The sequence below is a fragment of the Pelobates fuscus genome, chromosome 5 (genome assembly GCF_036172605.1).
Source record: "Pelobates fuscus isolate aPelFus1 chromosome 5, aPelFus1.pri, whole genome shotgun sequence".
Classification (NCBI taxonomy): domain Eukaryota; kingdom Metazoa; phylum Chordata; class Amphibia; order Anura; family Pelobatidae; genus Pelobates; species Pelobates fuscus.
The window spans coordinates 312,122,512-312,138,835 of NC_086321.1; the positions used below are offsets into that span (position 1 = coordinate 312,122,512).

General features: G+C 47.2%; 1 protein-coding gene across 1 annotated transcript in view; it reads left to right on the forward strand.

Annotated features, from left to right (window-relative positions):
• The window catches only part of LOC134612223 (uncharacterized), a 409,549-nt gene that overhangs the window by 338,366 nt on the left and 54,859 nt on the right, over positions 1-16,324 (forward strand). Inside the window, exon 8 of the mRNA XM_063456572.1 lies at positions 3,913-4,024. Coding sequence (XP_063312642.1) covers positions 3,913-4,024 — 112 coding nt within the window. The remainder of the gene's footprint in view (positions 1-3,912; positions 4,025-16,324) is intronic.

Consider the following 16,324-nt stretch of genomic DNA (forward strand, 5'->3'; position numbering starts at 1 on the left):
CAAAAGTGCAATTATCCCTTCGAGGCCCCTAGTAGAGACTACAATTGAGGGCTAATGGGCCATGGAGTGGGGTCTTTCTAGCAGAGGCCATCTCAGCGTCCATTAGATAGCCTCTACTGGGAGGGGGGGGTCATTCTAGCAGAGGCTATCGCAGTGTCCTTTAGAGAGTGTGTTAGAAAGAATCTCCTCCAGGCCCCATTAGAGACTACAATGGAGTATAATGGGGCCTGCAGGGGTGTCTCTCCAACACTCTGGTTCCTATTCACAATATAGCAACACAACATAGCTTGCTGATACCTAGGCCAAGTTGGCTCCTCTTACCTTAATTACTGTTGCTGGCTGGCAGTCTGTGGGCTTGCTAGAAGGCTGTGGCTTGCTGGCTACTGATGGCAGGCTGTGGGCTTGCTGGCTGTAAGCCTGTGGCTTGCTGTAGGCCTGTGTGCTGGCTACTGGCCTGTGCCTGTCTGCTGGCCTGGCTGGCCAATGGGATGACTGGCTGGCTACTGGCCAGCCTGTGGGCTGGCTGGTCTGTAGGCTGGCTGGCTGGCTACTGGGGCACTTGTAGATTATTTAAAGAAATAATCCATGCACAATAACCACTACTGCTCTGGTGCCAGGAGGGCCGGGACCCCCTCCCAGAGTAAGTAGTCAAACCGCTTAAGAACAGTTTGACAACTTACATGGGGTCTGCTGTGATATGGGGCTGTAGTAGGGTATAGGAGCAGTGGTGCAATGTGTGCGGGGTGCAGTGTGAAAGGTTCAGTGTGTGTGTGTGGGGAGTGTAGTGTGTGAATGTGTAGGGTGTGTGGTGCAATGTCTGTATGAGGGGGCTGTGTATGTGTGTGGCAATGTTAGTATGGGGGGGCTGTGTGTGTATGGGTGGGCAGTGTATGTGAGTGTGTGAGGCAATGTGTGTAAATGTGTATGGTGTGTGTGTGGGGGCAGTGTGTTTATGGGGCTTGAGTTCACTCTCACCACTGTGACCACCAGGAATCCCTGGTGGTCACAGTGTTGAGAGTGAACTCTAGCCCGTAGCTCCAGGAGAGTTAACTCTCGCGAGAGCCAGAGCGCGGCAACGCTCTATGCTCACGCAAGAAAGACCCAGAGGAGCTGCAGGCTGAGCTCCCGGGTCCTATCTTCCTCCCTCCCCTGCTGGCTGCCTGCGCGGTGCCTGCGGACCGGGGAGAGAGATCGGCCAGCAGGGGAGGGGCAATTGCGCCGTTGCCCCCTGGATCCACCAGTGATATATACAGTCCCACTGTGTGCCTTTTTGTCTCCCCCCAGTCCCTCTGTATGTTTCTTTCTCCCCCTCACTGCTCCTCTGTGTCCATGTCTCCCCTCTCCTTCCCAGTCTCTCTTATCCCTCTACCTCTTTCTCCCCCTCCCCTTGTGTGTCTTTCTCCTTTCTCCCTGTGTCTCTCTCTTCCCCTGTGTCTCTTTCTCCCCCACATCTCTCTTCCTCTCTGTCGCTTTCTCCCCCCTCCACCATCTCTCTATTCCCCCTCTTTCTCCCCCTGTGTCTCATTCTTCCCCGTCTGTCTCTCTCTCTCTCTCTCCCCCTCTCTTCCTCTTTCTCCCTCCTCCCCCTGCTTCTCTCTCTATTCTCCCACTGTCTGTTTCTCCCCTCTTCTCCTGCCTCTATCTATTCCCCCCTCTGTTTTATTCCCCCCTATCTATTCCCCCTCTCTGTTTTATCCCCCCTATCTATTCCCCCTCTCTGTTTTATCCCCCCATCTATTCCCCCTCTCTGTTTTATTCCGCCCTATCTATTACCCCTCTCTGTTTTATTCCCCCTATCTATTCCCCCTCTCTGTTTAATCCCCCCTATCTATTCCCCCTCTGTGTTTAATTCCCCCCTATCTATTCCCCCTCTGTGTTTAATTCCTCCCTATCTATTCCCCCTCTGTGTTTAATTCCCCCCTATCTATTCCCCCTCTGTGTTTAATTCCCCCTATCTATTCCCCCTCTGTGTTTAATTCCCCCTATCTATTCCCCCTCTGTGTTTAATTCCCCCCTATCTATTCCCCCTCTGTTTTATTCCCCACATCTATTCCCCCTCTCTGTTTTATTCCCCCTATCAATTCCCCCGCTCTGTTTTATTCCCCCTCCCCCTGTTTCATTGCCCCCTTCCCCTGTTTTATCCCCCCATCTATTCCCCCTCTCTGTTTTATTCCCCCTCCTGTTTTATTCCCCCTCCTGTTTTATTCCCCCTCCTGTTTTATTCCCCCTCCTGTTTTATTCCCCCTCCTGTTTTATTCCCCCTCCTGTTTTATTCCCCCTCTGTTTTATTCCCCCTCTCTGTTTTATTCCCCCTCTCTGTTTTATTCCCCCTCTCTGTTTTATTCCCCCTCTTCCCCCCTGTTTTATTCCCCCCTCCCACTTTTTTATCCCCACTGGTTTATTGCCCCCCCGTTTTATTGCCCCCTCCCCCTGTTTTATTCCCCCCCGTTTTATCCCCCCCTTTTTATTGCCCCCTCCCCCTGTTTTATTGCCCCCTCCCATTTTATTCCCCCCATATCTATTCCCCCTGTTTTATTCCCCCCTCTCCCCCCAGTTTTATTGCCCCCTCCTCCCCCTATTTTATCCCCCCTGTTTTATTCCCCCCTCCCCCTGTTTTATTGCCCCCCTCCCCCTGTTTTATTGCCCCCTCCCCCTGTTTTATCCCCCTCTTTTATTGCCCCCCTCCCCATGTTTTATTGCCCCCTCCCCATGTTTTATTGCCCCTCTCCCCCTGTTTTATCCCCCCCCCTGTTTTATCCTACCCCTCCATTTACCAGAAGTCTGAGGGGGCCGGCTGCGTTATATGCTGGAGCCGCCGGGCGGTCCAGCGGCATTCCTGTTCTGGCTGTCACTGACGCTGAGGACGGGAGGAGGGAGGAGCATGTGTCTCTCTGACTCATGCTCCTTTGCGGTTCCCACAATTCCCAGCACAGGATGCTGTGCTGGGAATTGTGGGAACCGCAAAGGAGCATGAGTGAGAGAGACACATGCTCCTCCCGTCCTCAGCGTCAGTGACAGCCAGAACAGGAATGCCGCCGGACTGCCCGGCGGCTCCAGCATATAACGCGGCCGGCCCCCTCAGAGTGTGTGCCACCGGACCGGCCACCCGGTGGCACCCTGATGCCGCGACCCCGGTGGGCCAATCTGGTCCTGCCGCGGGGCCCCCTGATGGCGACCTTGGCGGCGGGCCCCCCTCCCGGCCGGGCCCTCGGACCATGTCCGAAGTGCCCGACCGGTCAGTCCGCCCCTGCATACAAAGTACCTTAACCTTCTTTTCTGGGATCCATTGAGAAGGCTGAATCATTCTGCGTGTCACTAAGGTGATATCACTACCACAAGAGCTAAGGTTGCCTTCCCATTTAACAAAACAGTTTTATCATATATACATGTTTCAGTCCGTTTCCTCACCAAACAGATCAGTCTACAAAAGTCCTCATTTACAGAATTATACCCACATTCCATGGGTTCTTGCAAATTTGGACACACATTATCAGAGGCTGACCTTTTAAAACACTCTAGTGCAGGTTAATTACATTCACTTGAAAGGGCTGACTTGCACCTATTAACCCTATCATGCTGGGAATAGAGAACGCTCCAACTTGTTACTAACATAGCCTCTCTGACCTTGCTACAGTGGGTTCACCACTTCTTGATCCAAGGAGAGATATGACTGCCATTCTGTTGTCAAGAAGAATTTTTTCTCTTGCTTGATGCTAAATTGTAAAGTGCTTCGAAACTGTTTTTTTTGTCTTCTTTTGGATCAACAGTAAATACAAATGCAAGAAAGGCTGAATTTGATGGACTTTGTTCAGCCTATGTAACTAAGTAACCTGAAAATATTGCGATGCATATATCCAATATCTGGTGGCAGTGTTTGTAAGCCTGGAACCTATTTCTCTTGTTACTTTCCAGATCGCAATATAGCAGCAATTTCGTCAACAAACTATTGGAGAAGCAACATCGATGGATGGATATCCCTTTGAAGACTCGCAACTCACCAAAAAATACTCTTGTCCTGGATCCGGTAATAAAATGTTATGTGGCAAGAGAGCAACCCTAGTTAAGCTATGCTCTAAGAATATTTACTAAAGGAGTTTGCAAAAATATATGAAAGCAAAAGTTTTGTTTAAATACTTGCATAACCATAGGGCTTTTTGGAGTTGTTATGGATGCAGTAGTTTCCAGTCACCATTTTATCTTCAAAGGTTATAACTTTTCCATCAGTTTAACCCTTAAGTTGGTCTCCCACCCCCAATACCACTGCCTCTGCCTTCATTTTTCTGGGTGCTGCCTGTAATTAACTGCACATTGAGAGAAGTTCTATTTCTCTCAATGGCTGTCCAGGGATAGGCAGTGAACATTAGCTGAGGCTCTCAGCCTGTTAATGGCTCCCAGGCAAAACCCTCCTCATAGTACATCAGCCCACGGAAGGAAGCAATGGGTAAGTGGGACCAGGTGCAGGGTTAAGCTGTTGGAAAATGGTTTAACCCTCGAAGGAAAAAATAAACCTTCTTATAGATATAATAAACATGTGTGTGGGTTGTTGATCCAATGTAACATCTGTTTGCCATTATATAGTTAAGAATACTTTTTTTTGGTCATCTTTTCAAATTGTTTTTTTAAATTTTGTTATTTTTTTTTGCCTTTGTTTTCAACTTTGATTATTTAATTATTTTCAACACGAGTAGGGGGCCGCAAGGGCTGAGGAATATGTTAGTGTTAGGAATGCATTATTGTATTTCTAACATTAAAGTGTTCTTCTAAACTTGCTGAAGTGCTTTATGGGTGAGGAGTATCCTATTTTAAGTTCTATGAGAAATCTGTACTTTTATAATTAAATTACGGAACAACCTCCTGACTCAATCAGGGAGGTTTACTACCTCTTTCCAATAGCTCACCTGAGCTAAGGAAAGTGGTATGTGTGCTCTTCTTGAGTGCTCCTGTCTCCTCCTCCTCGGAGCTCAGACCAGTGCCTTCGGCAACTCCAGCGCACTCACACAGATTCAGAGGCTTCTCAATTTATTTCCTGTGAAGTGACTGTTAGTCTCATCTGGGGTAAAAAAGTAGGACTTTTAAAGCGCTTTTAACCCCTTAAGGACCAAACTTCTGGAATAAAAGGGAATCATGACATGTCACACATGTCGTGTGTCCTTAAGGGGTTAAAGGAGCACTACAGTCAAAATATAAAAGCAAAAACGGCAGGTCCCCTAGCCTTCTTTCTTGATTTTATATTAGTTTCCCCTTAAAAATAAATAAATTAGATTTTATTTTTAAAATAAAAACTTACCTCTGTTCCAGTGCTGACATCCTCGGCAAGCCACGCCCCCTTTTTTATTATCAAAATGACAATGTAGCAGGGCTCAATCAGACGCTTCTCTTGGAGAAGCATCATCGCTCTGTGGTGTGAATGCGCGGCTTTGCGCTGCACCAATCACTTTCTTCATAGAGTGGCATTGAAATGAGCGATATACGCGTTTGTGAGCTGTGCTGACTGACAGCTCAGCTCGCTGCTTATGCCTGCCCCCCTTCTACAGCAATCCCCCTGAGCCCAAAGTTTGTGTTTGAATAGAAACATTGTATGTAGATATATCTCTATATATAGTTTGTATACAAACACACAAATTGTAAATATCCATCTCTCTCTCTCTCTCTCTCTATATATATATATATATATATATATATAGCTATCTATCTGTATCTGTCTATATCTATCTACATCTATCTATTTATCTATCTATCCCTATATGTATCTAGCTACCTGTGTGTGTGTGTGTGTGTGTGTGTGTGTGTGTGTGTGTGTGTGTGTGTGTGTATGTATGTATATATATTGATCTCTATCTATCCCTATATGTATCTTTATATATTTACCTAGCTATCTGTATCTATGTATCTATCTATCTATCTATCTATCGGTATCTAAGATGTCAAAATACCAAAGTATTGCAGTGTGCAATTACCTTTTTTTATTGGACTAACATAATATTTCAAAGACAAGCTTTCAAAGAGTTTCATCTCTTCCTCAGGTCAGAAGCAATAAAGAAACACTATATGTAGAGATATATCTATATATTGTGTTTGTATACCAACACACACATTGTAAAAATCAATCCCTCTCTCCTCTCTCTCTCTCTCTCTCTCTATCTCTATCTATCTAGCTAGCTAGCTATCTATAGCTAATCCTATCTACACTACCAGGGCCTGACTGGGGGAAAAATTCGTCCAGGGCCAGATAGGGTGTGTTTTGTCATCCCCAATGACAAGCACGCCCCATCTCAAAGTGAGCATGTTGGTTCAATGCTCCTCCAGGGCATGAGAAAAGGGCCCTGTATTTGTTCTGCACAGCGCAATCAAATTTAATAACATGCTTGCATTGTTTCCTTGGAACTTGTCTCAGGGGTTTCCATAATTGGGATACTCACTGTATCCCATTTATGGAGACACTATGTGTTTGCTTAAATGGAATCTAGTGTGTGCATAGGGGATACAGAGTGTGTATGTCAGAAATGTAGTGTGTGTGTGTAGGTGGTGCAGCGTCTGTGTGTAGGGGATCTAGTGTGTTTTGAAGGACTCAGGTGTGTGTATAGGAGAGCTAGTGTGTGTTTCCGTGTATAGAGGATTCAAAGTGTATATAGAGATCTAGTGTCTGTATATCTGTAGATATCCAGAGTTGGGTAGAAATCTAGAGTTTGCCTGGAATTTAATGTGTTTAGGGGTTCTGTAGTATATATACATATGTTTGGTGTGTAAATTGTGTGTGTGTGTGAGCGTGTTTGGGGGGTTGCTGTGTGTATGTGTGAGTTATGCGTGTGAGGGGTGTAGTGTGCATTTGTGAGGAGTATAGTGTGTGAGGGTGCTATGTGTGTGTGAGGTGTGTGTTAGGGTGCTGTGTGTGTTAGGGTGCTGTGTGTGTTAGGGTGATTGTGAGGGTGCGCTGTGTGTGAGGGTGCGCTGTGTGTGTGTGAGGGTGCGCTGTGTGTGTGTGAGGGTGCGCTGTGTGTGTGTGTGAGGGTGCTGTGTGTGTGTGTGAGGGTGCTGTGTGTGTGTGAGGGTGCTGTGTGTGTGTGAGGGCGCTGTGTGTGTGTGAGGGCGCTGTGTGTGTGAGGGCGCTGTGTGTGTGAGGGCGCTGTGTGTGTGAGGGCGCTGTGTGTGTGAGGGCGCTGTGTGTGTGAGGGCGCTGTGTGTGTGAGGGCGCTGTGTGTGTGAGGGCGCTGTGTGTGTGAGGGCGCTGTGTGAGAGTGATGTGTGTTAGGGTGCTGTGTGAGCAGGCCCGGACTGGCCATCGGGCACTCCAGGCAAATGCCCAGTGTGCCGCGGTGGCCATGGGCCGAGGCCGGCAGGGAGATCACAGAATCTCTCCTGCCGGTCTTTGCAGGGCCGGCACTATCTGAGTGCAGTAGCCCACGGCGGGCCGGCGGGGAGATCAAAGATCTCACTCACCGGCCCACATACAGTATACTGCGGCCGGGAGAGAGTGAGGGAGACAGCCAGGAGAGGAACCCGGCGGAGCTCTAACTTACAGCTCCACCTGGTTCCTCTTGCGAGATTTGGAGCGTTGCCATAGCAATGCTCCGGGTCTTGCGAGCAGGGCCGCCATCAGGGGGTGACAACCGTGACAGTTGTCACGGGCCCGGCGGCCCTGGGGGGCCCGGACTGCTCTGGCAGTCCTGGGCCCCACTTTCCCTCTCTGCATACATAGATCGCGAATATCGCGATCTATGTGTGCAGCCGCGGGCCCCCGGCTCCCTGTTGCCGCAGAGGGGGCCCAGGCCTCCAGCCTCTTCTCTTCTCCTCCCTGCTAATAACTCTCGCGAGACCCGGTTGCCATGGCAACGCTCCGCGGGTCTCGCGAGAGTTATTGGAGGAGAGAAGAGGAGAAGCTGGAGGCCTGGGCCCCCTCTGCGGCAACAGGTAGCCGGGGGGCCCCACCATGCCACCGGACCACCGGGGATGGAATCTCCCCCCTCCCTAGACACAGGTAAGCAGGGAGGGGGAGAAACAATTTAATTAATCAATTTTTATTTTTTTTTATTTTTTAATAATGTTAAAATGACCCCCCCATCCCCCTCCTCATTACAAATTTACACACACACACTACATACACTGACACAACACACACACACACACACACACACTACATACACTGACATAACACACACACACACACACACACACTACATACACTGACAAAACACACACTGCATACACTGACACAACACACACACACACACACACACTACATACACTGACAAAACACACACTGCATACACTGACACAACACACACACTACATACACTGACACAACACACACACACACTACATACACTAACACAACACACACTACATACACTGACACAACACACACACTGCATATACCAACACAACACACACTCTGCATACACTGACACAACACACTATGCATGCACTGACACAACACACACTGCATACACTTACACAACCCACACTTTGCATACATTGACACAACACACACACCGCATACACTAACACAACACACACCGCATACACTGACACAACACACACACCGCATACACTAACACACACACACACACACTGCATACACTGACACAACACACACACTGCATACACTGACACAACACACACTCTGCATACACTGACACAACACACTGCATACACTAACACAACACACGCTGCATACACTGACACAACACACACTGCATACACAAACACACACACTGCATACACTAATACAACACACACTGCATACACTAACACACACAGTGCATACACTAATACAATACACACACTGTATTCACTAATACAACATGCACTCTGCATACACTACACACTAACACACTCACTGCATCCACTATACTGACACACACTCTGCATTCGCTACACATTACCACACTCTGCATTCACTACACTAACACACACTCTGCATCCGCTACACACTAACACACTCTGCATTCACTACACTAACACACACTGTGCATCCGCTACACACTAACACACTCTCTGCATTCACTACACTAACACAGACTCTGCATCCGCTACACACTAACACACTCTCTGCATTCACTACACTAACACACACTCTGCATCCGCTACACACTAACACACCCTTTGCATTCACTACACATTAACACACACTCTGCATTCACTACACATTAACACACTCTCTGCATTCACTACACTAACACACTCTCTGCATTCACTACACTAACACACTCTCTGCATTCACTACACTAAGACACTCTCTGCATTCACTACACATTAACACACACTCTGCATTCACTACACATTTACACACACACTACATTCATTACACTGACACACTCTGCATTCACTACACCCTAACACACACTCTGCATTTATTACACACTAACACACACTCTGCATTCACTAAACTATGCACACACTCTGGATTCACTATACTGACACACACTCTGCATTCACTACACTAACATACACTCTGCATCACCTGTACACACAGCATCCACTACACAAACATCCTGTATTCACAGTACACACACACTACATCCACCACAAATTGAAACATTCTGCATTCACTATACACAGACACTGTGTCTAATACACACACTACATCCACTACAGACACTGCATCCACTAAACACATTTCATCTAGTACATACAAACACTACATCCACTACACAAACACACACTACATCACTGTACACACACTACATCCACTACTCAAACACTCTCTGCATTCACTACACATTAACACTCTACATTCACTACACTAACACACACTCTGCATCTGCTACACACTAACACACCCTCTGCATTCACTACACATTAACACACACTCTGCATTCACTACACATTTACAAACACTCTGCATTCGCTGCACTAACACACACACTACATTCATTACACTGACACACTCTGCATTCACTACACACTAACACACACTCTGCATTCATTACACACTAACACACACTCTGCATTCACTAAACTATGCACAAACTCTGCATTCACTAAACTATGCACACACTCTGGATTCACTATACGACACACACTCTGCATTAACTGTACACACAGCATCCACTACACAAACATCCTGTATTCACAGTACACACACTACATCCACCACAAATTGAAACACTCTGCATTCACTATACACAGACACTGCGTCTAATACACACACTACATCAACTACAGACACTGCATCCACTAAACACATTTCATCTAGTACATACAAACACTACATCCACTACACAAACACACACTACATCACTGTACACACAAGACATCCACTACTCAAACACACTCTGCGTTCACTATACACACTGCATCTGCTACACTAACACACTCTGCATTCACTGCACAAACAGTATCTAATACACACAAACACTACATCCATTACACACATTCTAATTCACTTACACTATACACACCACATTCAGTCCCGCATCATTGTCAGCGGACTAGGTAGGGCGTGGGCGGGCCCGGGAGGGAGGGGTCGGGGGGGGGGGCCCAGACCTTGTGCTTTGTCAGGGGCCCCAAAATTTCTGATGGCAGCCCTGCTTGCGAGAGTGAACTCTAGCCCCACAGGCTAGAGTTCACTTACCATGAGGGCCACCAGGGATGGATGACAGCAGCAGCAGGATCCCCTTTCCCAGGCTAAAGGTAAGCAGGGAGGGGGGATATAATCACTCAGGTCACGGCAGCCTCACTTACTCACAGACACCCTGCAGTCCTGACACTCACAGACACCCTGCAGTCCTGACACTCACAGACACCCTGCAGTCCTGACACTCACAGACACCCTGCAGTCCTGACACTCACAGCACCCTCACTCACACACCCCTGACAACACTGCACCCCTGACACTCACAGAACACACAAACACACACACTGCACCCCTGACACTCAGTGGCGTCTCTAGGATCCATTTTTAAGGGGGGCACATGATGGGCCAGGGACAAAAGTAGGGGGGCACATTCATCCCCACCCTCGCCGAAGTTTGACCCGCCTCTGCCGCATATTAAGCCCCGCCCCCGACACAATGTGTTGTTTTTTGTTTTTTTTATAATCCCTGGTGGAGGATTCATTATTTTCCACCAGGGATTATTAAAAAACCAAACACATTTCCTTTGATACAGTGCCATAGTTGCCAACATTTGAAAAAAAATTCCAAGGACATTTTGCAGCACAGCTATCAATTACTGTCTGTATATAATATCCCTGGACAGTCAGTGCTCTCTGTATAATACAGGGTTGTGTGTATAATAAATTGGGACAGTCAGTGCTCCCTGTATAGTGCTGCTCTCTTTAGAATACATGGCTGTGTGTATAATATCCCAGGACAGTCAGTGCTCCTTGTATAGTGCTGCTCTCTGTAAAATACACGGCTGTGTGTATAATATCCCAGGACAGTCAGTGCTCCCTGTATAGTGATGCTCTCTGTATAATACAGGTCTGTTTGTGTATAATATCCCAAGACAGAGAACACTGACTATCCCGGGATATTATACACACAAAGATCTGTATTATACAGATAACAGCACTATAGTATTATACAGATAGCTGAGCATATACAGATAACAGCACTACAGTATTATACAGATAGCTGAGCATATACCCCATGTCCCAATCTCTAGACTACTAGTACCTGTCAACAGCAGCTCCCAGACGCGTGTAATAGGGCTAAAGTGTGCGGCAGCTCACACAGATGATTCAGCGGTAAGCGCACTCGCTGGCAGAGCCAAACTGAGAATCCAAAGCAGCCCTGGAAAAAAATGTATGCCATTTCTACAAGTCAATATGTATATATTGTATGGTAAGCACACAAGCTCACTGACATGCGCAAATAGGCTTACTGACAGACAAAACTCTCTGACTCACACACAAGCTTACTACAGACAAACTCACTTGTATAAACACAAGGCTCACTACAAAGAAGTTTAGGGACACACACAAGCTCACTAAAGACAAGCTCGCTGACACACACATGCTCACTAAATAGAAGCTCACTGACACACACAAGCAGTACCATCTTAACAGCGTTAAGGTCCCCCGGTCAAATCGGTGCACTGGGGCCCTTCCTACACAACAACTCACAGGAATAAAAATGTTAATTATTGATAGACTGCTGAGTACATACACACAGTACACTGAATACATACACACACACACACACACACACACACACAGATTTCTGAATGCACACAGGCGTTGCTGAATGCACACAGGCTGATTTATACCCGTACACACAGACTGCTGAGTCCATACACACACACACACAGACACTCACACAGACTGCTGAGTCCACACACACACACACACACACACAGACTGCTGAGTCCACACACACACACACACACACACTGCTGAGTCCATACACACACACACACAGACATACAGACTGCTGAGTCCATACACACACACACAGACATACAGACTGCTGAGTCCATACACAGACATACAGACTGCTGAGTCCATACACACACACAGACATACAGAGTGCTGAGTCCATGCACACACAGACTGCTGAGTCCATACACAGACACACACACACACAGACTGCTGAGTCCATATACACACACAGACACACACACACATACTGCTGATTCCATACACACACACAGACACAGACTGCTGAGTCCATACACACACAGACTGCTGAGTCCACACACACATACACACTGCTGAGTCCATACACACACACACACACACACACACATAAACAGACTGCTGAGTCCATACACACGCACAGACTGCTGAGTCCATACACCCACAGACACACAGACTGCTGAGTCTATACACACACAGACACACAGACTGCTGAGTCTATACACACACAGAGACTGCTGAGTCCATAAACACACACATTGCTGAGTCCTTACACACATACAGACTGCTGAGTTCATACACACACACAGACAGACTGCTGAGTCCATAAACATATACACACACACAGACTGCTGAGTAGGGCTGCCATCAGAAATTTTAGGGCCCCTGACACAGATCAAGATCTGGGCCCCCGGGGCCAGCACCGAGTCCGCCCACAAGGATGAAGTGTGTGTGTGTATAGTGGATGTAGAATGTGTGTCATGGATGCAGTGTGTATAGTGGATGTAGAATGTGTGTAGTGGATGCGGTATTTGTGTCATGATGCAGTGTGTATAGTGGATGCAGTATGTGTGTCATGGATGCAGATTGTACATTTTGTGTAATGTATGTAATGTTTGTATGCATGCATTAGATGCAGAGAGTGTTGTAGTGAATGTAGGTGTGTATAGTGAATGCAGAGTGTGTGTTTTTGTAGTGGATGTAGTGTGTATAGTGAATGTAGTGTGTATAGAGAATGTAGTGTGTTTGTAGTGAATGTAGTGTGTGTGTTTGTAGTGAATGTAGTGTGTGTGTTTGTAGTGAATGTAGTGTGTTTGTAGTGAGTGCAAAGTTTGTTTAGTGAATGTAGTGTGTTTGTAGTGAGTGCAAAGTGTGTTTAGTAAATGTAGTGTATGTGTAGTGCAGAGTGTGTTTATTGAATGTAGTGTGTGTGTGTGTAGTGCAGAGTGTGTTTAGTGAATGTAGTGTGTGTGTGTGTGTGTAGTGCAGAGTGTGTTTAGTGAATGTAGTGTGTGTGTGTGTGTAGTGCAGAGTGTGTTTAGTGAATGTAGTGTGTGTGTGTAGTGCAGAGTGTGTTTAGTGAACGTAGTGTGTGTGTGTGTAGTGCAGAGTGTGCTTGTAAGGATTCAGTGTGTGTGTGTGTGTGTGTGTGTGTAAAATAGGGGGGAGGGGAGTATTTTTTTTTTTTGTGTGTGTATATTTCAATTTTATTCCCCCCCCCCTGGTTCTTACCGTGCCAGGGAGGGGGTAGATCGCATTCCCTGTTGGTCCAGTGGCATGGTGGAGGGAGACAGCCGCGGTACATTGAAGAGGGGGCCCAGCAGCACACACTGTCTTCCTTTCCAGCTCCTCTGTGACTAACTCTCGCGAGACAGGCCTGCGTGCTGTGCGGAGCGTTGCCATAGTAACCCGTGGCAACGCTCTGGCAGCCGCAGGAAAGTTAGACAGAGAGCAGCTGGAAAGGAGGACAGAGTGTACTGCTGGGGCCCCCCTCTGCAATGTACAGGTAGCATTGTGCCCTCTGTGCACATATATATAGCGAAAATCGCTATATATATATATATATATATATATGTGCACATAATGAATGTGGGTCTCGGGCCCCCCAGGACCGCCGGGCCCATGACAACCGTTATGGTTGTCATGCCCTGATGGCGGCCCTGCTGCTGAGTCCATACACACACACACAGACTGCTGAGTCCATACACACACACGCACACACACACAGACTGCTGAGTCCATACACACACAGACTGCTGAGTCCATACACACACACACACACAGACTGCGGAGTCCATACACACACATGCACAGACTGCTGAGTCTATACACACACAGAGACTGCTGAGTCCATAAACACACACATTGCTGAGTCCTTACACACATACAGACTGCTGAGTTCATACACACACACAGACAGACTGCTGAGTCCATAAACATATACACACACACAGACTGCTGAGTAGGGCTGCCATCAGAAATTTTAGGGCCCCTGACACAGATCAAGATCTGGGCCCCCGGGGCCAGCACCGAGTCCGCCCACAAGGATGAAGTGTGTGTGTGTATAGTGGATGTAGAATGTGTGTCATGGATGCAGTGTGTATAGTGGATGTAGAATGTGTGTAGTGGATGCGGTATTTGTGTCATGATGCAGTGTGTATAGTGGATGCAGTATGTGTGTCATGGATGCAGTGTGTATAGTGGATGCAGATTGTACATTTTGTGTAATGTATGTAATGTTTGTATGCATGCATTAGATGCAGAGAGTGTTGTAGTGAATGTAGGTGTGTATAGTGAATGCAGAGTGTGTGTTTTTGTAGTGGATGTAGTGTGTATAGTGAATGTAGTGTGTATAGAGAATGTAGTGTGTTTGTAGTGAATGTAGTGTGTGTGTTTGTAGTGAATGTAGTGTGTTTGTAGTGAGTGCAAAGTTTGTTTAGTGAATGTAGTGTGTTTGTAGTGAGTGCAAAGTGTGTTTAGTAAATGTAGTGTATGTGTAGTGCAGAGTGTGTTTATTGAATGTAGTGTGTGTGTGTGTAGTGCAGAGTGTGTTTAGTGAATGTAGTGTGTGTGTGTGTGTGTAGTGCAGAGTGTGTTTAGTGAATGTAGTGTGTGTGTGTGTGTAGTGCAGAGTGTGTTTAGTGAATGTAGTGTGTGTGTGTAGTGCAGAGTGTGTTTAGTGAACGTAGTGTGTGTGTGTGTAGTGCAGAGTGTGCTTGTAAGGATTCAGTGTGTGTGTGTGTGTGTGTGTGTAAAATAGGGGGGAGGGGAGTATTTTTTTTTTTTGTGTGTGTATATTTCAATTTTATTCCCCCCCCCCTGGTTCTTACCGTGCCAGGGAGGGGGTAGATCGCATTCCCTGTTGGTCCAGTGGCATGGTGGAGGGAGACAGCCGCGGTACATTGAAGAGGGGGCCCAGCAGCACACACTGTCTTCCTTTCCAGCTCCTCTGTGACTAACTCTCGCGAGACAGGCCTGCGTGCTGTGCGGAGCGTTGCCATAGTAACCCGTGGCAACGCTCTGGCAGCCGCAGGAAAGTTAGACAGAGAGCAGCTGGAAAGGAGGACAGAGTGTACTGCTGGGGCCCCCCTCTGCAATGTACAGGTAGCATTGTGCCCTCTGTGCACATATATATATAGCGAAAATCGCTATATATATATATATATATATATATGTGCACATAATGAATGTGGGTCTCGGGCCCCCCAGGACCGCCGGGCCCATGACAACCGTTATGGTTGTCATGCCCTGATGGCGGCCCTGCTGCTGAGTCCATACACACACACACAGACTGCTGAGTCCATACACACACATGCACACACACACAGACTGCTGAGTCCATACACACACAGACTGCTGAGTCCATACACACACACACACACACACACACACACACAGACTGCTGAGTCCATACACACACACACACACACACAGACTGCTGAGTCCATACACAGACACACACACATAGACTGCGGAGTCCATACACACACATGCACAGACTGCTGAGTCTATACACACACAGAGACTGCTGAGTCCATAAACACACACATTGCTGAGTCCTTACACACATACAGACTGCTGAGTTCATACACACACACAGACAGACTGCTGAGTCCATAAACATATACACACACACAGACTGCTGAGTAGGGCTGCCATCAGAAATTTTAGGGCCCCTGACACAGATCAAGATCTGGGCCCCCGGGGCCAGCACCGAGTCCGCCCACAAGGATGAAGTGTGTGTGTG